Source organism: Tupaia chinensis, unplaced genomic scaffold (assembly GCF_000334495.1).
Source record: "Tupaia chinensis unplaced genomic scaffold, TupChi_1.0 Scaffold000095_1, whole genome shotgun sequence".
NCBI classification, from domain to species: Eukaryota; Metazoa; Chordata; class Mammalia; order Scandentia; family Tupaiidae; genus Tupaia; species Tupaia belangeri.
The window spans coordinates 1,055,163-1,081,710 of NW_006159557.1; the positions used below are offsets into that span (position 1 = coordinate 1,055,163).

At 39.6% G+C, this 26,548-nt stretch overlaps 1 protein-coding gene across 5 annotated transcripts in view; it reads right to left on the reverse strand.

The window, feature by feature from the left end:
- The window catches only part of DOCK10 (dedicator of cytokinesis 10), a 262,391-nt gene that overhangs the window by 101,822 nt on the left and 134,021 nt on the right, over nucleotides 1-26,548 (reverse strand). For all 5 annotated transcript variants that reach the window (XM_027769882.1, XM_006143303.3, XM_027769880.1 and 2 more), the window contains exons 8-15: nucleotides 18,898-19,081; nucleotides 16,896-16,981; nucleotides 16,253-16,336; nucleotides 15,979-16,134; nucleotides 6,655-6,876; nucleotides 6,343-6,465; nucleotides 5,378-5,460; nucleotides 734-856 (exon numbers count right to left, since the gene is read on the reverse strand). In XM_027769882.1, coding sequence (XP_027625683.1) covers nucleotides 734-856; nucleotides 5,378-5,460; nucleotides 6,343-6,465; nucleotides 6,655-6,876; nucleotides 15,979-16,134; nucleotides 16,253-16,336; nucleotides 16,896-16,981; nucleotides 18,898-19,081 — 1,061 coding nt within the window. The remainder of the gene's footprint in view (nucleotides 1-733; nucleotides 857-5,377; nucleotides 5,461-6,342; nucleotides 6,466-6,654; nucleotides 6,877-15,978; nucleotides 16,135-16,252; nucleotides 16,337-16,895; nucleotides 16,982-18,897; nucleotides 19,082-26,548) is intronic.

Here is a 26,548-nt window from a genome sequence, read left to right on the forward strand (position 1 = left end):
AAAACATGGAGTTGTAAAACATGGTCTTAAAATTTCTTCACATTGCTCTTTTTGAGAGGTATCGAAGTTCCCTTCCTTTGAATCTAAGTGCTATAGTAGGGTCTGTGACAGTATAAGAGTTGCATATGGCAGAAATAGCACTGCTTCCAGGCCCCAATATTAATGAACTGGTAGTGTCCCTTGGGACACTTACACTTAGAATCTAGATACCACGCCACCAGGAAGTCAAGGCATCTTATGGAAAGTCTTCCATGGAGAAAAACCAAGATTTCTAGCAGAAAGGCTCAGCTGACCTCCCAGCCGACAGCCAGCACCAACCTTCCGGGCACTGAGTGTGCCATAGTGAAAGTAGATCCTCTGGCCCCAGCTGACCTCTCCCAGTGATGCCATGTGTTGAGGAGACAAACTTTCCTCACACAGCCATGCTGAAATTGTAGACTTGAGGTGAAACAAGTAGTGCTGTTATTTTAAGCTACTAAATTTTGGAGCAGTTGGTTACATTGTGTAAGTAACTGATATAGTTCAACATTTCATGATCTTGGCATATAATTTGGCAAATTTACTTTGCGGGCACCGTTTGGGTACCTGTGAAGTCATTTGAAAAGCCTCTACTTTCTGGAGAAGCTTGGATATCTGAGAATCAAGTAACCAGGTATTATTTATAAAGAGATAACAAATCAATAGTAACAAAGAGCTGACTTACGTTAATCAAGATGTATCTGAATAATCTTACCTTCTGTAATCTGACACTAGTTTAAGTAGGTCTTCAGTTGAAATCTTGCCACTTTCTTGTCTATACAGTGGTGAAAATCTTGAGTCTCTGTCCACATTCCCCTGGTTGTCTTTAAATACTGATCTGAAAGAAAATATTTATTCAGGTTTGTATCTGGATACTGTTTACAGACAGAGACAAAGATAAAGCAGAGGATACCTGACTCAGATTCTGTATTAAATAAGGGGAACACTTTGAATCTGAACCATTTCTTTCCTTCCTTGATCCATTTCACTGGAATGGTATAGACTCAGTGAAAATACATAAATTATTTTGGTCCAAATAATAAAGCCAGGTGTGTATATATATATATATATATATATATATATAGTTATAGGGTGTGCATTCTCACCAGAGAGAGACACAGAGAGGGACTGAGAAAGTAGGAAATCACTTCTCAGGGGTCGACCATGCTGTAGTCTCTTCTCCATTCTCCTTTCTCCTCTCAGGATTTTGGACACATATGCACACCCAGCCCTCTAGTGTCATTTTCAAGTAGCTGGGTGTGGGACTCGAACTGTGAAGTCAGCCATGTGGGATCCAGCTGCCTCAATAACCGTGCCATTGGCTGGCCCTTTCACATACCCAGAATACTTAAATGCTTTTCTAAAAATTTTATTCTTACACTTTATCATACAATGTGCTGCTCAAAGAAATATTAGGCCCATATGTAATTGTTTTTTCTTCAATATTAAAGAAATGCTGAATTTCTATTTCTTGTAACTTAAGTGTGGGGGATCTTAAGTAGGATACTTTATCGCTCTTGAATCAAAGAATTCAATACACAGCTAAAATGGTCCCTTAAATGGATATCAGATCACAGAGCATTAGTGTAAAATAATGCAGAAAATGGGCCAGGAATTTATCAGAATGTTATTTTTAGACTTCTTCAAACTGTCTCCTCATTATTTGCTGTTAAGTAATGACAGGAAAAATAAAAATGCCCTCTATCAAATAACGCTGGGGAGACAGGATGAAAATACATAATTTGGAGAACTGATTTTATATAACTATCATCCAGGGCTTTTGTTTAAGTGTGTGCCATATTGAAACCAGTCTGATGTATTTACAAATATGAGAGGAATTAAAACAAACTTGAGCAGCAATAGTGTTCTGTTGTTATGGTTGCAGCCAGAGGACATGTGCACTCACCGGAGAGAGAGAGAGAGAGAGAGAGAGAGAGAGAGAGAGAGAGAGAGAGAAACTGCCACCTATGAAGAATGGTCATAGCCCATCACTTCTCCTCCATTTCTCCATCTTTTTGGGTTTGGGGTATGCACACACATGCCCGTGTATTTCTCAAGTCACGTGGTCTGGGACTCAAAATGTGCAGTCGTCCATGTGGGATCCATGTCCTTTCACTGACTGGCTCAAGTAAAACTTCTGTTTTGTTTTGGAGATTTTTGCCATAAGGTGCATGCACTTGCCAGAGAGACAGAGAAAGACAGGGAGACAGAAAGCTAGAAATCATCCCCTGCCCTGGGGGATGGCCACATCTCAATCCCTTCTCCTCTATTCTCCTCTCAGGAATTTGGACATGCACACACACACACCTGGTGTGACTTTCAAGCCATGGGATCCAGGACTTGAACCACGGTCTACCACATGGGAGTTCAGTGCTCCAACCTTTACACCACCTGATAGCCCCCTGAGTAGTAGTTTTTAAAAATATTAACCAGTGGCCTAAAATAAAGCATATGGACAGGATGTGAGTTTTTAACTTCTTTTTGCTCTTGGCCACAGCTCTGCCCTGGAAAATGCTCAGTTATAGTGGACACATAAAGAGAATGAAGAACACAGCATGATGGGAGCAGTTTCATTCTTCTCTGTGCCATATAACCTGCTGCTGCTCAATAAATACCCAAACTGGCAAGAGAACAAAGAGCTGACTCATTTGCACAGATGGTTTTAGGATGGCTGGGACATTGTGCCTAGTTCCAACTGCCATAATTGAGCAATGATTAGTGCACTGTGAGAGGCCCAGGACCATGGCATTGGCGCAGGATACAAGGGAACTCAGCATTTAGCCTAATGGAAGAAAAGCATTGGTGTCTGTCCTAGCTTCATTCACAGGCAGCAGAAGTAGCCATGATGTATGGAAAGAACGAGACATGTATGCTTCTTGTAGCTATGGAAGATAAAACATAAAAGTGGTTGTTAAGCAATTTAAGGATATTTTACAAAAATGATCTAACCATTAGAGCTATAAAAACACAGCAGGGAAAACCATTAAGGGATGTACTTAAGCCTTTGTCACTGGAAGGATTCAAGCAGCAGTTGAACAACTACTTGTGGAGAATGTTGTAGTCAGTATTGGAGTCCTACAAAGTAGTTGCACTGTGTATCTTCTATAAATGTATAGATTTAGGAATGGAATTTTTATTCTACTCTTGTTTAATTTAGAAGAAAATTCAATGTTGTGCACTGGTCCATCTAGAATGTCAAATGAGATGGAGTAAAAGAAGTCACAAAAGAGTCCTGGCATGGATTTAGGAACATCTGATTCTGGGGGTGATATGCATGAAAATGACACACTTATAAGGGTCAACTTCCCTTTAAATCAATGACTGTAAAATACCCTGTGAGGCAATCTGTATGTGTTCTCTATACCGATCCAAGAATAACATTTTTTGCTGTTATAGAACTACAACTGGTGTGAGGTAGGAGAACATGCACCAAATTAATTTGAAATAAAATGCTGTTCTCAATGATGAGCATCTGTGTGTGTGGCAGTGGAGGGATGACTAGCTCGAGTGAAAATACAGTCATATACTATTGGGTCTTTGGAAAAGTCATGACATATTTTTGCATAGAAACCAGAAAAATATAAGTTTTCCAATGACCCAGAATATTATCAATTCTACTCTTTTAATGACAGTTGATTTTTTTTTTTTTTTAGAGATTTTTGCTATCGGGCATGTGCACTTTACAGAGAAACAGAGAGAGACAGAGAGACAGAAAGCAAGGATTTACCCTCGGGGGGGATGGCCACACACCCACAATCCTGTCTCTTCCTGAGATTTTGGGCATGCATGCATACGTGACCGGCATGAATTTCAAGCAGCTGGGTCTGGAACTTGAACCATGTTTGACTATGTGGGAGTTTAGCTATGTAACCATTAAGGCATCTACTGGTCCCAATGACAGTGATTTTGAGGACCAAAATGTTTAAGTGCACACTCAAAGTTATACTGTGAAGCAAACTGAAATCTAGAAAATAGAAGGGAAAAGTAGCCAGAGAATCAGCAGCATCAGTGCAATATTGAAGTGTGTCAAGAAGCTAGTTCATGTCCAAGCGACGAGGTGACCATCAGCCTTCCTCTGATGTTCACATTTCTTTAAATCAGTTTCTACATTTTGAATGGGGAATTAAAATCTTTTCTTGGCTGTATCTTGTACTTTTTTGGTGGTTGGATAACCCAAGTGATCTAATATAAAATCTCTCTCTCTCTCTTTTTTTTTTTTTTTTTGAGAGGTTTATGCTATAGAGCATGTGTGCTCGCCAGAAAGAGAGAGACAGAAAGCAAGAAATCACCTCCCTGGGGGGATGGCCACCCTGCAATCCTTTCTCCTCCATTCTTTTCTCGGATCTTGTGTATGCAAGCATATGTGCCCAGCGTGAGTTTAAGCCACCGGGTCTGGGACTTGAACCGTGGTTGACTACATGGGAGTCCAGTGACATAGCCATTACACCAACTGCTGGTCCCCAGGTTCTTTTTTATTTTTCCTAAGAAACTTTATGTAAAATATTAATAATTCCCAATTGCAAAAACCTCTCTCCAAAAGAAAGGGGATATCTAACAGATTTTCTCTCCTTTTGTATTTTAAAGTTACTGCCATTGAGGTAATGTTACTGCCATTGAAATGAATATGTAATAGACTATCTTATTTTGTAGTGCTACATAATTACCCTTCTCAGGTTTATTCAGCTTCTTTATTGTTGACCCTTTTACCTTTTAAGTCTAGGCCAGGCTCTTCCTCATTTAAGAAAGTATTATACTAATTGAGGTGTAGAGACTGAGGAAGTCGATAGTAACTGATGTTTAAACAGATCTGAAAAACAATTTTGTTCTTTGTGCAGAGGTTCTATGTCCTGGTGTATTCTACCATCAGTGCCCATAGAACTCAGAATTCCATCAAAGTGTCAACTGGTACCAATGAGTTTAGCTGGTCAAATCAGTTCTGAAATCAAAGAGAGTTTAAACCACCAAGTTGATGGTTTTATTTGGACTTTCATATATAGACCTGAGCCCTATGCAAGATGAATCATGCAGCTACAGAAGATATCACAGTGCATCCATCTGATCCATCTGACTTTTATACACACCAGACTCTCAGGGAGGAATAATGTTAGAGTTTATTAAACCAAATATGCTAATGAACAAATTATGACTTGGATTTGATACGTACCAAGAACCCACAGTGTGCTGGCCATGTGAAATGTATCTCTGGGGAACTTGAGATGTTTATGAAAATAACCACACTAGCATGTTCTAGGTGAGGGGACATTAAAAATAGTAGGTGACACAAAGGTGTTTAAAACCAAAGCTTCCAGTGCAGACGGTAAAGACATTTCTATTCTGTCAATTGTGGTTGTCACCTTACCTCACCGCCCAAGCAAACGGCATGCGGTATTTCCCCAATTTGCTGCAGAACTGTCTGTTGGATTTTAATATCTTTTGTGCGTACTAAAAAAAAAAATATCGTTTAGAACAGTACTTTATGAACTGTATAGGTAAAATAATACTTAATACCTATTGGCATTATTTGATATTGAAAGTCAATGGAACTTTGCCTTTTGCTAGCGCACAGATCCTATTTTACAAAGTCAAATATTCCCATGCTCACACTATTTTTCTCTGTTTTCTTTTTAAACTTCTTTTGAGAGTTTTTTTTGTTACAGGGCGCGTGCACTCGCCAGAAAGACAGAGAGAGACAGAGAGACAGAAAGCGAGAAATCACCCCCCAGGGCGGATGGCCACGCTGCAATCCCTTCTCCTCCATTCTCCTCTCAGGATCTTGGGCACGCACACACACGCACCCGGCGTGAGTTTTAAGCCACCGGGTCCGGGACATGAACCGCAGCCGACTATGTGGGAGTCCAGCGACAGCCATTACGCTAACCGCTGGTCCCCTGTTTTTGTAGTTTTGAAATTACCATTGTAGAAATACTCTAGTCTGGATCATCAACCTTTTTTCCTTAAAAAAATCTTTATATCTTGAATGGAAAGTGTTATTAAATCTACATTCACAATCTATGCTATATTTCCTTGTATTCACTATGGCTGAAGTCAGTCTTATTTTTATGATGGAATTTTAAAAAGTTCATGGGAAAATGGAAATAAAGTGTAATTTCATTTTGGTACAGAAGTAATTGGAAATGCATTCAGAGTTTTTGCACACTATACATTTTCCATGAGCCTTTTGAAGACTCCTTTGTCTTCAAGGAGTTTAATTTCACTAAAGAAACATTTTAAGACATCATTTATTAAATTTGATAATTCATCAAGGCAGTGTGACTTTATTTCTTGAAAGCAGTTGTGATTATTTATAAGAAAGCTGCACATTACCTTGTTGGAATCTGGATTCTTGACATAGGGTTCAGCACCACTTGCAATGTTTCCCATCAGGACTTTTTCAATCTTGGCCACCAAAACAATTTCAGAATGTGGATTGCTTATAGAAAATACAGCCTGTGTACAAAGAAAGTAGCTAATAAGCACCTAAGAAACTGAAGACATGTATAAAACACCATTTTTTTAAAGGACAGCTTTAGGGGAATTTTCCTTTAGGAGATACCCCCATCTTATGTGATCTGTCAGTGGGAATAATGGGATAAGAATTTTCTGTCCTGTCCCATGATGAATAAACAAAAGTGCAACCTGCTTTGGAAATTTTAACCATTCCTCTGGAAGTCCCTTGACATGGGGTTCCTCTGATTGTCTTGGAGTGACAGTGTCAATGTTCCCATTTTCCAAAGCCATGGAAGTCCCCGAGAGCATCTGTCGGACGGCAGTGTGGTTTAGATCTGTGTGGAAATCAGCAGAAATCTTCCTGTTGTCTCTGAGGTCATAAAGTGCCACACTCACAAAAAAAGGCTCAATCTGTGTGAAAACGAAAGAACAGAAGGTGTTGACATAAAATTGTCACCCATGCACCAGCCTCTTCAGTATACTCCTTAACAAAGCAGGAGATAAAATATACCCAGAAAGTAAACTCCTCGAATTCAGTGAGAAATACCCAGAATCTTCTCCTCCAGCATGTATCTCAGGTCCCAGGATTGTACTTTATTGGTTTCTTCACCAGTTTCCCCACTGAATATTCTCCACCATATGTTGCTCTACGTGCATAGTTTGGCCTTAAATATCCTTTTCATTATTTCCCCTACATTCTCAAAAAAGACCTACCACCTGTTATTCCAGGCTCCTGGAAATCTACAATGGAATTGTAGAAGTTTCTCGACTGGTCCAACTACTTCTCAGTTTTCTATCATAGGTTGACAGAATAATACTAGCTAACATTTATCAAGTAGTAACTATGACTTGCCACTGCCCTGGGTACTTCCAGCTCATTAGTGAACAAGATACAGGCTGAAACACAAAGTGATCCGTCTTAATAGTTAGGTGAGCATCAGGTTGCAAGGAGAGCCTGTCAGAGTTTGCAGAATGTTTCCTACAGAAATTGATATCTTAGTTGAGTTTGCTTTCTTTTTAAGACAGATATTAACGATTTGTTCCTTTATTTTGAAATAATTTTAAATTTACGAAAACGCTGCGTATACTGCAGGTCACTTTCACATCCCCTTTTCTCAGATTCTCCAACTGTTAACCTTTTTCTCTTTCTCATTTTCTCTCTCTCTAACACCTATTATAATCAGTATGAATGTGAGGCAAGTTTCTAGTAGTATCCTAGTCCTTAATAGTCCAGGTGATCTGTCAAATGAGATGGTTCTCCTGCCTGATCACCATGCAGCTACCGAGGTCAGAAATGCAATGTGGGTCCAATCCCACTAGCTGATCCCCATGATCCTTCCAATACAGTCGACTGATTTGACAATGTCTCTTTTACCTTCTGGTGCAGAATCCCATCTAACACCACCCCTTGCATTTTGCTGCCATGTTTCTTTGTCTTATTCTCATGTGAACAATTCTTCAGTCTTATTCTCTCATGTTCTTGACAGTTTTAAAGAGTGAGGAACAAGCATTCTGAAGGATGACTGGCAACCTGGGTCTCCTACATGTTTCTTCATGCCCAGATCCAGGCCATGCTTCTTCGGCAGTGACAGCCCAGACTGATGCTTGATTTTTAGAGCTTAGTCTATCAAGAGCATACAATGTCATTTCTCTCAACACGTGCAGGATTCATCTTGCTTTTCTGGTCATGCTGATATCTGCCAATTTTTTCTTTATGACTTTACCATTGTCCCTTTGGTCATTGTGAATAGTTGTGAAAATATATTTTGAGATTACCCCCAATGTCCTGCTACTCATTAAACCCAACCTACTAATCTTAATCTCCATTGATAACTCCCGCAGAGACCAACTACCATGAAAATATCCACCAGTGGTGATGTCCATCATTCTTTTCAATGTCAGAGGGCACAGGCACATGAGTGAGAGATGGAGACAAGGAGAGAAAGAAAAAGAGAGAGAGAACCCCCAATATGGCTCCATCATGTTGCAATCTTTCCCTTCATTTCTCCATCCCATCGGGACCTTGGGCTCATGTACTCTCATGCCTGACACTTTGATCCCAGGATGGTGATCTGAACAGTGGTCAGCCATGTGAGATCCAGCTTACTCTATGTAGACCTTAACTGCTGCACTATGGGGCCAACCCACCATCATTTTTATATATTTCTTTGCTCCTATTTTACTGTAAAGTTGAGTTATCCTTTCTCCTTTATATTTTACTCATTTACTTATTTATGTAAGTATAGAGTCATGGATTACTATTTTAGTCAACAGATTTTAATTTTTTCTTCTAGAGAGAGATTTTTGCTATAGGGTGTGTACACTTGTTGGAGAGAGAGAGAGAGAGAAAGAGAGAGACAGAAAGCGAGAAATCACCCCCAGGGGGAATGGCCACTTCACGATTCCTTCTCCTCCATTCTTCTACTGGAATTTTGGGCACATACACACACATTCCCAGTATGTTTTAAGTTGCTGGATCTAGGACTCAGACTGTGGTCAACTATGTGGGAGTCCAGCGATGCAACCATTACAACATCTGCTGGTCCCCAGTTTATAATTTCTTAGGATGATTATTTATAGTAATACTCAATTTGTCCCATATTTGGCTACATGGACCCCCTTCAAGGTAGCTCCAGAGACTTTTTGGTAAGTTCCACCATATTTTAGTACTTTTCTACCTCAAAAGTTGTTCCAGGCTTATGTTATATTAGGTGGTCAGAAAAGTCATGAGGCACTTGTGCAAAGAAAAACAAAGAAAAATGTCATGACTTTTCTGATGACCCAGTACTTTCTGTGCCTCAAATATTCCTCCAAGGAGCTCTGATTCCTTTTAGTGAAGGTGACATCGAGATACCAACAAGGAGGCACATGCTGTGCTCAGTGTCCATGGAATATCACTGATTCTACACTCTCTTCTCATTCTGAGGAAAGAAATACATACACCTTCACAACAGTCAAGGTTACAAGCTGGGATATGCCTTAGGAAACCAACATTTTCACTTTTGTTATGTTGCTTAATTTCAAATTCAGTATCCTCTGCCTGTATTATGTGGACAAACAGGTTATATGACAATACCCAGTTCATATTGCACATCCTCACTCATGCTGTGGATCTCCTATCCTTTGAACAAGGGAACTATTATAGTTAAATTCCTTAACATTAGCAATCCTTGCCAGTTCTCTTGCTTTTAGAAAGAGAATTGCACACATTAAAATGAAAATTTAACAAATTACTTAAAAATAATGCAATTATAGGGGGCCAGCAGATGGTGGGGTGGGTAAGGCACGACACTCCAACATGGCTGACTGTGGTTAAGTTCTGGACCCTACGACTTGAAAAATCATACCAGGTGTGTGTGTGTGTACGCCCAAATCCAGAGAAGAGAATGTAAGAGAAGGGATTGTGGCGTGGCATCCCTCTGTGGGGAGAGTCCTCTCATTCCCTCTCTCTGTCTCTCTCTAGTAAGCGCACATGCCCTATGACAAAAATCTAAAAAAGAAAAGAAACCAATTACCAGGTAAAAGTTGTATATTTTATCAACCTAAAAGCCTCTCGGCTTGGTAGTAGCAGACTGCCAAGAGTTTAAAAATGCAAAAATTATGAGAAAATAACTCAGATAGGAACTTAAAACACATTGAAGGTCAGAGAAAAACATTCTTATTTTTTTCCCCGGAATTGTTACATTTTGATTTTCATTTCTGCTCAGTGAATGGAAATAAATTACCCATTTGATAACCCATCAGAAATTAAAGCTTGTGTAGTGATTCATTTATTTCTCCCAATCCACCTTTTCAACATAAATGTCAAATCTTTCCTTTCAAATCACTGGCTTTTGAGTAAAGATTTGTTTAATAAAGCACCTTCAAAGCCTAAAAATTGAAGTCATAGGTTTCATGTGTTCAGAAATCTGCATTCTTCTTTTTTAAAATATTCAGGAACACACAATTTTAAATGTAGCTCTGCTGTGAAATAGCTTTATTATTTTGGGTTTTTGGAATCAACTCTTATTTTCAAAGAAATATTTTATACTATTAAACCATCAACTTGAATTTGGTTTTCAATTTACTGACTAAAAAATTATATGCTGTCAAATGCTATTTCCTGATTTTAAGGGAGTCTTTAGAAGTCCATTCATAAATGTAATAGCTGACTTTTAAGCATTTTGGAGAAATATTTCAATTAATTTAAAACATGCTCACTGAATTAAGAACAATATGCTTAAAAAGTAATAAATAAAGTTCATTGAATAAACAGAGATTTTCAAAGACAATGTCATTAAATAACAAACCGCTGTCAAGGTGAGGTTGTTTTATTATTACATTTTGTATTATTGCTTTTAAGTATAATTAAATTAGGGTCAGCAGGTGGCTTGGTGGTTAAGGGCACTGGACTCCAACATGGCTGACCATGGTTCGAGTCCTGGACCTGGTGTCTTGCTTTCCCACTTTCCCTCTCTTTTTTTCTCTCTTTCTCTCTCTCTCTCACTGTGTCCCTCTCAGGTTAAATTAAAATAAGTAAATAATAAAATAAAAGTTGAATAAAATATATATTTTTAAAAAGTATAATTAAATTATTTTTAGAAGTAATTTTAATTTTAGGGACCAGCAGATGGCGTAATGGCTACGTCGCTGGACTCTCATGTAGTCGATCGTGGTCTCAGTCCAGAACCCGGTGGCTTAAACTCAATGCCAGACATGTATGGGTGTGTGTCCAAGATCTTGAGAGGAGAATGGAGGAGAAGGGATTGCTGCGTGATCATCCCTCTGGGGAGTGATTTCTCGCTTTCTGTCTCTCTATCTCTCTCTGTCTTTCTGGTGAGCACACATGCCCTATAGCAAAAACCTCTCCAAAGGAAAAAAAAAAGAAGTAATTTTAATTTTAGTTAATTTTTTTAATGCTTGTATAAACTATAAAATAAATTTTACTGGTATAGACATATAAAAATTCCAAATCAATTTAATTCATTGTCCCAGAGGTTAGGAAAGGTCATACTAACAGCACTCTCTGGACCAGAGTCTGGTGAGATTGGCCCAGATACAGACATTGAGCTTCTGAATATAGGTCTTAGCACAGAGAAAAGAATCCCCATGAAAGGACTCATATCCCACCGGCACTGGAAAGATAAGCCCATTATCTCTGATTTTCAACTACTAAATTGGAATTCTTGATCACATGAAGGGTATGTTGGGTCAAAGAAAAGCATTTATTTTTATTTAGTAAATTACTAAGTGACATTACTATTTGCTTTATGCTTTCCTGAATTTTCCCAATGACTTCAAAAGCTGAGTCCCTAGGCTTGTTTGCTTATTTATGTTTTGCCATTAAAAATTATTTATTGAATTTTATTTATTACTATTATTATTATTTTAAATCTGCTATAGGGCATGTGTGCTCACCAGTGAGAGAGACACACACACACACAGAAAGAGAGAGAGAGAGAGAGAGAGAGAGAGAGAGAGAGAGAGAGAGAAAGAGAGAAAGCGAGCCATATAGTCCAGGACTCGAACTGCAGGTGGCCATATGGGAGTGCAGCCCCTTAACCACCCTGCCACTTGCTGGCCCCTCTATGTTTGGTGTTTAAATCTTTCATGAAGGTATTTATGATTACTCCTCCTAACAGTTTTACTCCCTGGAAATTGCTTTTGCTATAGCCACCTGCACCCTGCGTTTTGTCCTATCTATTAGCCTCTTCTTTGACTCATGCTACCCAGCTTCTCAGCACCCTTCCATACAGCTGGCTCATTCTCTCTTGGCTTCATAACTCCCTCTTTCTTAGCTTAAGTTTACCCTGATAATCATTTCTTCTTAGTTTTTGGTCATTGCTCTATCAATCCTCTAAATGTTTGGTTTCTGGACCTTTTAGGGCATAGAAATTCTTAGGTGATTCTTCCCTTGGTCACTGCCTGGGCTAGACTTCCAAATTTATATCTCTACTCCCTGCCACTTCTTGAGTTCCAAACTTGCACCTGAAGTTGTTTATGGACATCTCTGTTGGGACCTTTAATAGGCCTACTAAGCTTAATGTGTTCATCACGGTATACTTGACCTGTTGTCTCCAAACCTGCTCTTCCTCTAGTCTTGCCATCTTAATAAATGGCACCACCACACCTAGAAATGTCCAAAGCAAAAACTAGGGACACATCTTTGAGATATCCCTTTGTCTTATCCTGTATACATATTACATCAGGAAAACCTTTCAGTTTCATTTACAAAACATCAGTCAAATTCATGCATTTTTCTCCTTCCTTGCCAACCTTAGTTTAAGCCACACAATAAATGGGGTAGCAGCCTCTAACTGGTCTCCCTAGAAAGCTCTTGTTTCTTCCAATCCATTCTGCTGATGGGATATTTCAAAAACACATTTTTTTATATTTTTAGAGATTTTTTTTTTTTTGCTATAGGGCGTGTGCAATCACCAGAAGAGACAAAGACAAAAAGTGAGACATCACCCCCCATGAGGGATGGTCATGTCACAGTCCCTTCTACTCCATTCTCCTCTTGGGATTTTTGGGCATGCACACCCTTGTGCCTGGTGTGAGTTTAAGTTGCCGGGTCTGGGACTTGAACCGAGGTCGAGTACGTAGGAATCCAATGACATAACTGTTATGCCATCTGTTGATCCCATCAAAAACATGAATTTAAAGGGCTCTAACCATTGACTAGTCTCCACTCACACTTCAGGTAAATCCAAACTCTTCAATTATAGTTTGAGTCCCTACATAATCTTACTGTTTCTTCTACCTTATGGTCTGTGTTTTCCTTCTTTATCTCCTTTCAGTTTCTAGAACTTTCCAAGACTCACCAGTCTCAGAGTATTTGTACTTGCTCTGTCTTCTGCCTGGAATGTTCTCCCCTGTCCTGTCTTTTTATCCTTTCACCTCTTCAGAAAGACCTTTTATAACCACTTTATCTAAAGAGTAAAACCCTCCCTCCAGTTTCTCTGGATCACCTTTCTTCCTGTTTACTTATTTTAAAAATATTACACAATGTGCAATTATCTTGTTCATTTGTTTTCTTTTCAAAATATTTATTTATTTATTTTAGAGGTTTTTGCTATAGGGTGCGTGTGCTCACCAGAAAGACAGAGAGAGAGAGGGAGACAGAAAGCGAGAAATCACCCCCCAGGGGAGATGACCACGCCGCAATCCCTTCTCCTCCATTCTCCTCTCGGGATCTTGGGCACACACGCACAAGTGCCCAGGGTGAGTTTTAAGCCACCGGGTATGGGACATGAACCGCAGTCGACTACGTGGGAGTCCAGCGACATAGACATTATGCTAACTGCTGGTCCCCAGAATTTTTATTTATTTTATATTTTCTTATTTACATTAAATTGTTGTACATCTTTGTGAAGTGCAAAAACTGCATTATCTATTCTCTATAATTTTTAAAAGAATCTAATCTTCAAGAAACAAGAAATGGAGGTTCGGTGGCATAATGGGTGAGGTGTTGGACTACAAAATGGCCAATCATGGTTTGAGTCTTGGACCTGGCAGTTTGGTTTCTCGCTTTCTCTTTCTTTCTCTCTCTGATAGCATGTGTGCTCTATAGCAAAGTTTAAAATATAATAATAAATAAAATTTTTTTTAAAAAAAGAGAGACCAGGAACTTCTCTTCTTTGCTTCCTGCTGTTTTCCTAGTATTAGAACAAGTCTGGTTCATAGTGTCACTGAATATTTTTTTTGAGAATGAATAAACCTGACTTCAACTACTTTCATTTTTACTCATATCTAGTGCACAAAGTTATAAACTATGAGGAAGCTTCATTTCAGGTCAAGATTTTCAATGGTGCCCAAGATTTCAATTTTAGCTTACACATCAACAAGAATATCCCATGCTACATGGAAGATCTTGATATCCTGCATACATAGTTTTTACAAAATTTCAAGCCATCTTCCATATATTCAGAGAACAGTACATTTTAATGAATGCTTCCTAAGTGCCAAACACTGGGTGAAAGCTTCTGAAATGTTACTTCATTTTCTTCTCACAATGAGTATTTGAAATCGTTACTATTATTATCCCCATTCACAGTAGAGAAGACTGAGAATAAGCCGTTAGTCAAGTGTGGTACAACTTCTAAGGTGGAAAGCTAAGAAATCTGATCCAAATGCAACACATCTCATTTAATTCTCCTCATTGAATCAGAGGTCCACCGTACATCCTGCTCCTACATGACAGGGTAGGATGCTCAAAAGAATTACAGAGGTGGGGACCAGCAGTTAGCGTAATGGCTGTGTCGCTGGACTCCCACGTAGTCAACCGCGGTTCGTGTCCCGGACCCGGTGGCTTAAAACTCATGCCAGGCGCGTGTGCGTGTGTGCCCAAGATCCCAAGAGGAGAATGGGGGAGAAGGGATTGTGGCGTGGTCATCCCCCCAGGGGGTGATTTCTCACTTTCTGTCTCTCTGTCTCTCTCTGTCTGCCGAGCGCACGCAAAAAACCTCTCCGGAAAAAAAAATAAAATAAAAGAATTACAGAGGTGCTTCAGATGCACGGTGTGTGTTAAAATCAGCTTTTCTGAAAGTTAATCCTTTCTGCCAACCACTCATTGTCACAACTAACAAGGCTTGTTTAACTGCTTTATCAATAGAGGAAGGCGTGGGATTGTACAGGCTCAGCTTCCATTGAAAACGTAAAGCTGTTTCTGTCTTCTAAAGTAAATATGTCTTGTATTAAGGGTCTGGACATAATTTTTCTTTCCTCAGGTGAAAGTTGACAACTGAGGAATGATTTTTCTAGAAATCAGAACGGAATGTATTTAAAAAGAATGGAAGAAAATTTGCCAAAATGTTAACTGAGTAATATTGATGGTAGCATTATAAGTAATTTATATATTCTTCTTTATAGTTCAACATTTAATAATGTGGATGCTTGTAAAATGTACTTCCTTCCACACATTTATAATCAGTATAAAACTGTCCACTAAAGTAATAAAAGAAAATTTTTGAGAGCTCACTTAGTAGGAAAAGAAATACTGGATTGGTTTAATGAGCACAATGTTGTTTCCAAATACCAGTGAAATGCCCCTGTAATTCCTGCCATCTGTACCATTATTTACTAGATACTCACCTAATACTACTTTACTTGCTTTACTATTCGGTCCTAAGCAGTAATGTCTGGGACATCACAAGGTTGATCAGTTACCTTTATCTCTGATATACATGAAAAGAAGTATATAAATATTGAGATAAAAATACTGGCAAAAAGCCACTCTGAGTACTGCTAAGAGGACACAGACAGTGCCTCAGGAATCTCTGAACCACTCTGCTGACTTCATGGACAGAATCCCAGAACACAGCCTCTCTGATACTTCTTTAAGTGAAAAGGAAAATTTTAGGGCAGCATATTGGCAGTTCCACCTCAGAACTTGTGCATTTTTATAGTGTGGAACAATGCAGTTAATTATACTCCTGGTTGTGAAATCAGTGCCTGGAATTAGCAGGAAAAGGAAGGATCTCGACTAGGGTGGGGTGATGCTGGCTGACAGGCGATGGAACAGGAGAAACTTACATTTGTAATCGGATCGTTTTCATTCTCCGTGACACATCCCTGAAGGTTTAAGTTGAGAGCTTTACAAATGATCATGATTCTCTTAGCAGCTTTTTCTTCAAACGGTTTGATCACACACTCAGGTTCTAGAAGATCCTTTTTTTGAAGCTTCAAGGTCTAAAAAATATTTTGAAAGTTTTAGTCACCAAACACTCATTATAAAAAAGAAATCCTAAATCATAATTCCCAATTAATTGTGCGCATCAAGTTCTGCATAGAACACATTCTGACTTACGTCAATATCTGGATCCAGAGAGAACAGATTTAGCCTCTCCATGCTTCGAGTTGATTTGACAGTATCTTCAGTTTCTGTGAGGTACTACAGAGAATTCAGGGTTAGTCCTAAGTGGACATAGACAGCCACAGCTACAGTCACACAGCCAAGAGTAGCCCTTAATATTATCACCACACGAATGCCATCTACTAACACCTGGCGAATCTTGCAAAAACACGCTTCTATTTTCAAGCATTGTGCGCATATTAAATAAAACATACAGGTTAATGGAAAGTTCAGAGGGCCTTGGATTAAATCTTAAAAGAGCATTGCTATTTTTAATTTTTTTTGAGAGATTTTTGCAATAGGGTGCATATGCTGCCTGGCAAGACAGAAAGTAAAAAATCCACCCCCATCACCCCTCCCGCCCCCAGGAAATGGCCACATCACAATCTCTTTTCCTCTCGGGGGTTTGGGCATGCATGCACACATGCCTGGTGTGAGCTTTAGCTGACGGGTCAGGGGCTTGAACTGAGGTTGAGTACGTGGGAGTCCAGCAACATAAACCATTACACCATCTGCTGGTCCTCAGCATTCCTATCTTTTTCATGAAAGCAAAAACTAATAACTAACTAAAATTTATTTGCAATGTCAGCTTTATTACTTTTGTGAAGTCTGGGTGTAGGCTATTCTCTAAAGAATCTGTTTCTTCTGGAGTGCATTCACAAGTTCCAGAATTATCCAGTGAATCTAGAAAAGACACAAAAAGACTCATTATTAAATACTACTCATGGTCACGCATTTTCTAATCACACATTATTTACGTTTTGTGACATAAAGCTGGGTTAGACTCAAGAGCAAAGAGGGATGTTGGTGAACCGAAGCCTTCAATTTCTCCTGACAGCAGCTCTATTCTGTTAGGCAATCTGGGTCAGGAAATGAGACCTCCTGGTGATCATTTTGGGATTTTTGCCATGAGACCATCCTGTGCCCCTAAGAAGTTCGGATCATTACAACACTACATTTATATTTAGGATTGTGCCGATTTACTTCAGCAATGCATATCATGTTTTCTTACATCTGTATATATTTTTGGTAATTCTGAACCTTGGATCATCAACTTAGAAGCCATCTTCTAGTTTTACTTGGGCTCTGTAAGACACTGTAAACATTCATACTCGACATGATTATTAGTAGTAATCGACGTGACTACTGTTAAGTAAATAATACACAAATGTAGAACATCTACTGTGGCATACAATGGTTGTGTTCAAGTCAACAGCAGTTTTCTTCCTCACTTTCCTGTTTCTTTCGCTTTACAGCATATGATACTTAGACCCTTAGAACTCAAAGACCCTTTGATTTCTACAGAGCCACGGTGCTCTGTAGAATGTCTTTTAAACTCGTTTCCTTGGTGGGAGGGTCACTAACTCTGCTGGTGGCAAACTGGCCTTCCGCGTAGCTATGGACTTAACTTTCCTACCCTTCTTGTGACCCTTACTTTCCTCTCTCCTACTTCCTTCTCTTTGCCTAGAATCAATTAGAATCTTATGAGAAAAAATAGAACAGTGGTTACCAGAGCTTGAAAGGGTAAGACGGTTGATAGGGAGGTGTTAAGTATGAGGAGGAAGTTCTACTGAGCAGTGGCAAAGTAGGGTAACTATAGTTAGCAATAATTTACTGTACGTATCAAAATACTTAAAAGAGGATTTTGAATATTCCCAGGACTAAGAAATGGTAAATGTACGAGGTAATGAATATGCTAATTTCCCTGGTTTGATAATTATACATTGTATCCACACAATGAAAAACTATACTGTGCCCCCAAAAGATATACATCTATTATGTGTCAAGTAAAAAAAAAATCATAAAAAAGAGCAAGACAAAAAAAAATCTTATGAAAGAATTTGGTTTGGCAGAAAAAAGAAATCTTATAAAATCTCTATGACTGCCCATGATTTTGGAACTTTCACATAAATGCTGATCTCAGGGTAGTTGCAAAGCATAAACAAAAGGTATCATTTTACTTAAAAGGAAGTGCTATGTATTTTCTCTATTTTATACAGAGTATAAAAATAATTGATTATATGGTATGAAAGGCCAAAGAACAGAAAATAGCCCTTATAAAACAACATCTCATTAGACATGGGGACATTTCTGATGCTGTGACACAGGAGCCTCAACATCATTTCTTTTTCTTTTTTTGGAGAGGTTTTTGCTATAGGGCGCATGCACTTGCCAGCCAGCCAGATAGACAGAGAGACAGAAAGCGAGAAGTCACCCCCCCCCCGGGGGGATGGTCACGCCGCAATCCCTTCTCCTCCATTCTCCTCTCGGGATCTTGGGCATGCACGCACGCGCGCCCAGCGTGAGTTTTAAGCCACCGGGTCCGGGCGCAAACTGCGGTTGACTACGTGGGAGTCCAGCGACATAGCCATTACGCTAACTGCTGGTTCCCTCAACATCATTTCTGTATGTCAGCTTACAAGGCATTGCCAGTCAGCTCGCGCCTCTGTGTGGTGATCATCACTTTTCAGGAAGGACTTAGGGGTGATTTCTTGGAGCAAATAACTCAGGGATAGATGAGGGAGATGTGACAGCTACCACAATTACGACAGCTTAAATGAGCTTGGCAAAGAAAGGGAGATGATGTCGTGTCCTCTCACCCAGCCCCAGGTCTGTGAGCTCTGTGCTCCTCCTCCCTTGGAGGGTCCCCTCAGGACTGATTTGCAGGATGCGGTTGAGGGTGTGGATCCATTCATCCATATCGGACTCTGTTTCAGCTGCCAGCACAAAATAGGTCAGGTCATTCATTTTCAATTCAAAGGCATATTTTCTCAGTCTGTTATTCTGTGAAAAGGACAGACAAAAAGGAAAAAAATGCAATGTTTTAGAGAGTGAGTGACATTTTACATAGGGTTGGGGTTCTCCAGTCTTTCCACACAGCTAGGAAGACAGCCTTCCAGAACAGGACAGTATTGTAGAAGGGTATGCATCATTTTGTTTGGTTCCTTTCAAAGCTTTTGGTACTAAGACATATTTTATTGAGGTTTTTGTTGATGGGTCAGTCACGCTGGTTCACAGATGTCATCTTCAGGCATGTCTGTGGGTCTACTCCAAACTTCTTCCCCTGCGCTGAGCCTCTGACTTCACCGTCTCACCTTAGGTTTTGTCTGCAATTCGCTCTAGATGGGCCAGGACCACACACCAGACAGAGGCAGCACTTGGCTGCTCTCAAGCCCTGGGCTACACGCTATCCAAGGCACGCACCTTTCTTTGACCTTCAGCAAAATTAACATGGTGGTCACTTCCTCCTTGAAACTTATCTTTGGTTTCCATAACCACATTCTACTCTGGTTTTTTTCCCACCTCATCCATTACCACTTTTCAATCTCCTCTGTTGGTTCTTTCTTCTCTTCATGACTTTGAAAATCTGTCCTGCCTTAGAATCCTTTCTTTTTCATCTAGTCAAATGGCATCCAGAGGGAATGACTCCCTGATTCCTTTCCTGGCTCTGGCTTCCCCATCAACCACCAGACTCTTCTCTAATTTGATATTTCTTCTTTGCATTTTATGACCAACCTATGAGGACCTTTTTTAGTTCTCTGAATGCACTATTGTAACATCCTTGTCACTGTCACAAAGACCACAACAGGTTCCTCACACCTTCCTCCACACCATGAGGACAATGTTAGAACCTTAGGTACTTAGGTGACTTGTATTCACTCTTTAAACTTTGATCCAAAGACTTTCCTTAATTTCCCAGTCTAAGACAAGGGGACAATGAGTCTTGTCGGCCAGAGTACTTAGAATAATTTGAAATTATATGTTTATTTACTTATTTATTTTGACAGGTATGTATCTCCTTCAAGGCTACCCCCATGAGGGCTGGGTCAGCTTTTCTTACCACTGTATCCTATCCTAGTGCCAATATTTAACAGTGAGTTCAAACACTCTCCTATTTTCTGAATGGAACAGGACAGGTCCCTACCCTTGGGTAACTGATGCTGAAAGGTGAAGGAATGGATGACTGACTAAAAGAATGAAAAAACGAACAACAGAAAAACTAAGACTCTCTATTGTGCAGAGAATTAAAATGGGCCAATGTGATGAACAGGTAATTTAGATTAAATGGTCAAAAACAAGACTTTCACAGAAGGCAATATCCAGGTTGGAATCTATATAAAAGGAGTAAGCTGTATGAAGATCAGTAAAGGACATTTAAAAGGGGGGGGGGGCACAAGAGAAAAATCATTACAGTATTATATAATCCTGCCATAAAATTACAGTGAACTCAGAGTGGAAATTGTCCCTGATGATAAACTAGTGCTATTTAACCTGCGACGGTTTTGAGAAATATCAGACACTCCTTTGATTTACTACTAGCTAACACAAATGCAGGTGCGTAACTTCTAGACACACTACTCTAAACCTGCACCGTACTCGTGATAACAACAGAGCACAACCCAACACTTAGGAGAATTTTATTAAGTAAGCGCAAGTAGGAGAAGAATCATTAAACAAAGGCAGGAATGTGGGGTTCTGGCTAAATATTAAGGTATAAAATTCTTCTTGAGAACAGGATTGCTATTACTTGGTGGCAAGAAGACCTGATTTTTAATCCCTGTAGCCATGAACTCTTCCTTTGAGATGCTTCACCAAGGTGATTTGAGATGCTTTCTGTCCCAAGATGGCTGTTCCTTTCAACTTCCACAACAGCATAAGGTTACTACGCCAATATGACACCAGTAGAATACTTGCTTCGTATTTCATAGCCATTATTGTATTTAAATGTCAGAACAACTCAATGAGACAAATCATATTATTTTATTTAGCAGATAATGAAATTAAGGTTTAAGGGGGATAAAATGTACTTGAGATTATATGATAGCAAGTGACAGAGAAAGGAAAATAATCTCTTTATATTTTAGGATTTATGCTCTTAATCCCAGACACTAGCTGACCCATGCATTGCACAAGCAGGCCACATCGCAGATGCTCAGTGCTGCGGCTCTCCTTCCCTGCACCATCACACACCAAAGATGGGGCTGCTGTGGCCTGGGTGTCAGGATTTCTCTAAGCGTGAGAATACACAGCAGGGAAACACAAACCTTGAGCAGAAGTAAAACTGAGGAACTAAAGGGAAAAGAAGAATTAGCTAAACAGCCAAATACGGTTCTCAAAAGTGGAACCTTTGAGCTTCAGTGTCATTTTATAAACTCTCCCAATGACAAATTCTTTGCTCCTGTCCAGACCTTTTTATTATTGCCAAGCATTCTGTAATTTTTTGCCTTACAATGACTCACTCACAGCTTTGACTCTTTACTAGTTTTGTAAGGGTAGAAGATAACTTTCTATCCCCCACGTTTAGTGCAGTCATATTATTCATTCACAAAGGAGATGTCTACCATGTTCACACTCTGTGCTGAGTGAAGTCAGACATAGTCCCACCCTCACAGAGTAGGGAAGACAGGCAACAACCAATTAATGACATAAATATGAAACTGGAAAATATTTAAGAGTACTTAAATTTTGTATAGATGTTTAAGAGGTACTAGGTTCTAAGAGATTACCGACCGGAATGATGTGGACAAGTTAAAGGTCAGAGCCACATTTTGAGATCATTTTGGTTGCAGCCTAAACAGAGTTGGAGACAGCCAAAATGCTAGAACTTGAGTATGCAAAGCCGACATCTAGGCAATTTACTTAAAATGTAAATTCTTAGAAGCTTGGGTCTCCCCGGGAGCAGTGGGGCAGACTCTCTACACAATCTCAAACACACTTTTGAGAGATTCTGACAAAAAGAGGTCTATGAAATTGACTGTGACCTTCACTGATGCAGAGGGTCTAAAGACAAAGACAAGCCAGCTGGCAAGTAGGAATGAAGCAGAGACAGGTTTCCTATGACAGTACCATTTCCTTCCCAAAACAGCAATATGAACAGAAGTAGACACCCAGAAAGAAAACTAAAAGGCCCAGAGTTTAAGGCATAACTTTTTCTAGGATATTGTCAAGTATCTGAGTATAGTGAAATGCAAATATTTTATGAAAACAAACACATGAAAGAATCTGCTTTAGTACGACCAGCAGTTAGCATAATGGCTATGTTGCTGGACTCCCACGTAGTTGACCGCAGTTCAAGTCCCGGACCCGATGGCTTAAACTCACGCCAGGCATGTGTGCGTGCGTGCCCAAGATCCCGAGAGGAGAATGGAGGAGAAGGGATTGCGGCGTGGCCATCCCCCCTGGGGGGTGATTTCTCACTTTCTGTCTCTCTGTCTCTCTCTGTCTGTCTAGCGAGTGCACGTGCCCTATAGCAAAAACCTCTCCAAAAAAAGAAAAAAAAAATCTGCTTTAGTAATCTCATGGTATGGATAACATGAGCAGGGCAATGCAAAGCTCTACCATATATCCATTTTGGGTTAAAAGTGGATCGATGACCAGCAGGTTACGCTGCTGGGCTCCTAAGTGGCTGACCTAGGTTCAAATCCCAGACCCCATCCCTTGAAACTCACACCAGGTGCATGAGCATGTGTGCTCAAAATCTAGATAGGAGAATGGAAGAGAAGGGATTCTGGCATGGTCATCTCCTTCCCCCCAGAGAGTGATTTCTCACTTCCCTGCTCAGTGTCTCTGTGTCTCTCTATAACTCTATCTGGCGAGTACATATGCACTATGGCAAAAACCTAAAGAGCAAGGAAAAGGGGATTAAGCTACAATCTGCTCCACTCATGTCAAAAACTAATAAAACTTTAGAAATAAAGTACTACAAAATATAAATAAAAGTTGATTTTCTAAATTGTATTCTGTACTCATTCAAATGAACTGAATATGGTTCGACAGCACGAATATGACTGTTTTTAAAAAAGCTTGAGTAAAGTGTAACAAGCTTTTATTTCTCGAAGAGAGATACTTATAAATGAAATAACTATTCAACTTGCAACTCCTCAAAAACTAAATTATCTTTTTCTACTTTGAGAGAAGTAGAACTCCTTGCAGTGTTGAGAGGCTTATGTTAGGAAAGATGAAGATGCCTGAGTGGCTTTCTACCTCACTTTCTGTAATCTCAAAGGTAATGGCAGATAGAACAGAAAAAAGAAAGGACAAAAATAGAAATTCAATGAGACATTTTAATAGTGCTGAAGAGCAACTGTAGTAATTAAGATGGTAATCGGGAAGTAATGACACACTTCTTTCACTCCCCCAATTTTCCTTAAATTTATGTCCTTTGTAGCCAACACAGCTACTGTGTTTAGTCACACTCTCACAGCCTGTCCACGTAATCTCCTAAATAACGGACCATGCATACGTCCCGCTGCCATAAGAGGTATTTCATGAGCCGTGGAAAACTGATCTGCTTCCACAATGTTCATCCAGAGAAGTTCCAAATTATGGATATGCCATGGAAGTCACTAAAGGCAATGAGGAATAGTTACAGAAGAGGAAAGTTACCCACGCAAAAGTCCATTATGCCTACTATCTTGCTTACATCTTTTACAGAATTTTGTAGAAACAAAAGAGTTTGATGAGGAAGAACAAGCCAGCAACTCTAGGTTAGTGGTGTTGATGACTACCAGCCACTAAATTCTTTCCATTCTCTGTAGGCTTATTTGTTCATTTATTCAACTAAAAATGTACTGGTCACACAGCATTGAAAAATATTCATGTAAAGTGCTTTCCCTAATGGAACCTACATTCCAGTATAATGGAGTGCCAGAGTCCAAATCAACAGAAATGTCATTTGCCACACACACACACACACACACACACACACACACGCGTGTTTGTGATATAAATGCCTTTTCATTCTTTCATGTTATCAGGATTTACTGTTCAAGGTATGTCACTCACGTTTTTCTTATATGCGCCATAGTTTTTTTTTTTTTTTTCTTCCCCCATGTATCTTTCATACAGTCTGGAAGCTCCCTGAAGTTAAGAGTCACATCTATTTTCTATATTTGGCTTTTCCAGAATGTTTTGTACACTCTCAGCTTCTCAATATATATTTGCTGAAATGAATCCTACATCTAAAACTCACTGCATGAAACTAAACAAGACTGTGTCTTTACGGTGCTGCCTTTGCCCACACGGCTTATGTTGGATAAATGCTTGTATGTGAGTATGCTTACTCCATGTATAATAAATTCCATAATCTTAGATATTCCTCTGCCTCAAATCAAATTTTGCTCTTCATGAGCTTTGTGACTTGGGAAAGTCACTGTATGTCTCTGCATTCTACTGCAATAAACAGGGACAATAATGATGCATGTTCTATCAACTGCTGTCACGTAATATAGCCAATGAAGAACTGGCTACTATTTGGGCTACTATTATCAGGGAAACAAGGCCTCTAGAGCGAGAGTTCGCTAATGGGAGACTTGCAGGTCACACTTGGCTTCTATTCTTGTCCCGTTTGGAAGGTCCACAGCTCTCTGCCCCTTCTCCCCAGTGCGACTGGTTCATGTGGGCTTGTAGGCTCCAGTGCTACACAGTCGTGGCTGCCCTTATTTTCACACCAAGGCCCACTCACTCATGCAGGGGGCTGCCTGGACTGCAGAAGGTATCTGTGTTTCTAGCTTTCAGTTAAACACATGAGGCCATGGTCTTGGAACCCATATCCACATGGTGGCAGACCCAGCACCTGAGAGGAACTAAGCACTGTCTGGAACTCCACCCATCCCCGTTTAAGGCTGGATACAGGGACATCAACCTTTATCACTGGTGGGACATGAATCTTAGGCAAATGGGATTCTGGGACCATTCATTCTCTTCCACAGTGGCAGGACCTGAAATAAATGAATGCGTGGATGGATGGTCACATGAATGGACGAATGAATGAGAAAATGACTGAAAAATTTGAGAGAACAAGGCAGACTCCAAATCCCTTCGTCTCAGGACAGAACTGAAGCAACAAAACTGGAAGGTCTACCTTAGATTGGAAGTTTAGGCCTATAAAACAGACCTAACACTGTTAATGATGTTACGAAAAGTAGAAAACTACAGTTAGGCCTTTTTGTTTTGTTTTGTTAACCATAAGCCAGGAAATTACCAATCATGAACATATCTGAAGTTTCTAAGAAAGCTGGGTAAGAGTTTGAGTCAATTTAAGATCACCCTGATAATCTATGTCTAAGAAGTACAAGAATTATTAAGACTAGGTCTGAATGAGGCAAACTAAGATGGCATATTCACTAAAGATTATTATGAACTTGAATTCTGTGAGAATGCCGCATAGTAGATAGCACTTTCTGAGGCAAAGACTTTGTTCCTTTTATTTGTTTTATTCAAGGGAAACTAGCAATGATTCCAGACGAAATAGGTCTGACTCATTCTGGTTATTCATTATTGCGGTTCTTTTGTGTGTAGGTGATTCATCTCCAGGTACATTTTGTGCCCGAGAGCTTACTAGAGCAATGGTTAAATAAGCACTGTGTCACTCAAAATCTTCTAGATATAAAAACTTAGCATCAGAAAAAGCTGTAAGTATATACCTAAGAGCTGGGAGCCAGACGGGTACAGTGGTAATGCAACTAGACCCATACAGAAAGGTCCTGGGTTTGTGTCTTTGGGCCTCCCTGTACACATACCTCCCACAGCCTCCCTGTCTGAGTGGTGGATCATAACTTGAAGACTCTGTTGAAGCTGACTGTTTCTCTCTGTCTCTGTCACTCTCTCTCATGGAAAAAAATGCATAATGTAAAAAGGCAAATATGTAGGAACTGGGATCCACACACAAAGCCATAAGTGATTCACATGTCTGTCTCCCCAAAGTGATCTCAAGAAGCTGGTCTCAGTCTCTCTGAAGGATGTAGAGAATACTGGATAATAGTTCTTAATAAAGAGGACTATAAATAAAGGAATATAAAGCTGAACTCTTTCACAGACATGCATACAAAATCTATATTGGGAAATCCTATATAGACAAGCATAGCTTTTCTATATACACTTGCAGTCTGACCTAGCAGAGTTCATTACTATTCTGTGTCCCCAGAACATTCAATGAACTCTCCGTTCACAACTCCATGGTAGCTCTTGTAATAATGTGCAATAGTGAGCACACAGCTTATGTTCTTAGCTGATTTTGACTACAATGAGGAATTAAAGAATGCATGCCTACTCAGAGTTCTCAGCATGCCATAGGCATTCAATAATTTGATGAATAAATAAATAAATGGGTAAATTCACATATTTAGGTAGAAACTTCAGGAAGGTGGATCAAAATTTGCTAGGAAGTCTTTGGCACAAAGGAAGTCTGTTTCCCAAAGTTGTAACCTTTTTATTTAACAGAAGGACTGGAGATAAAAGGCTAAAAATACA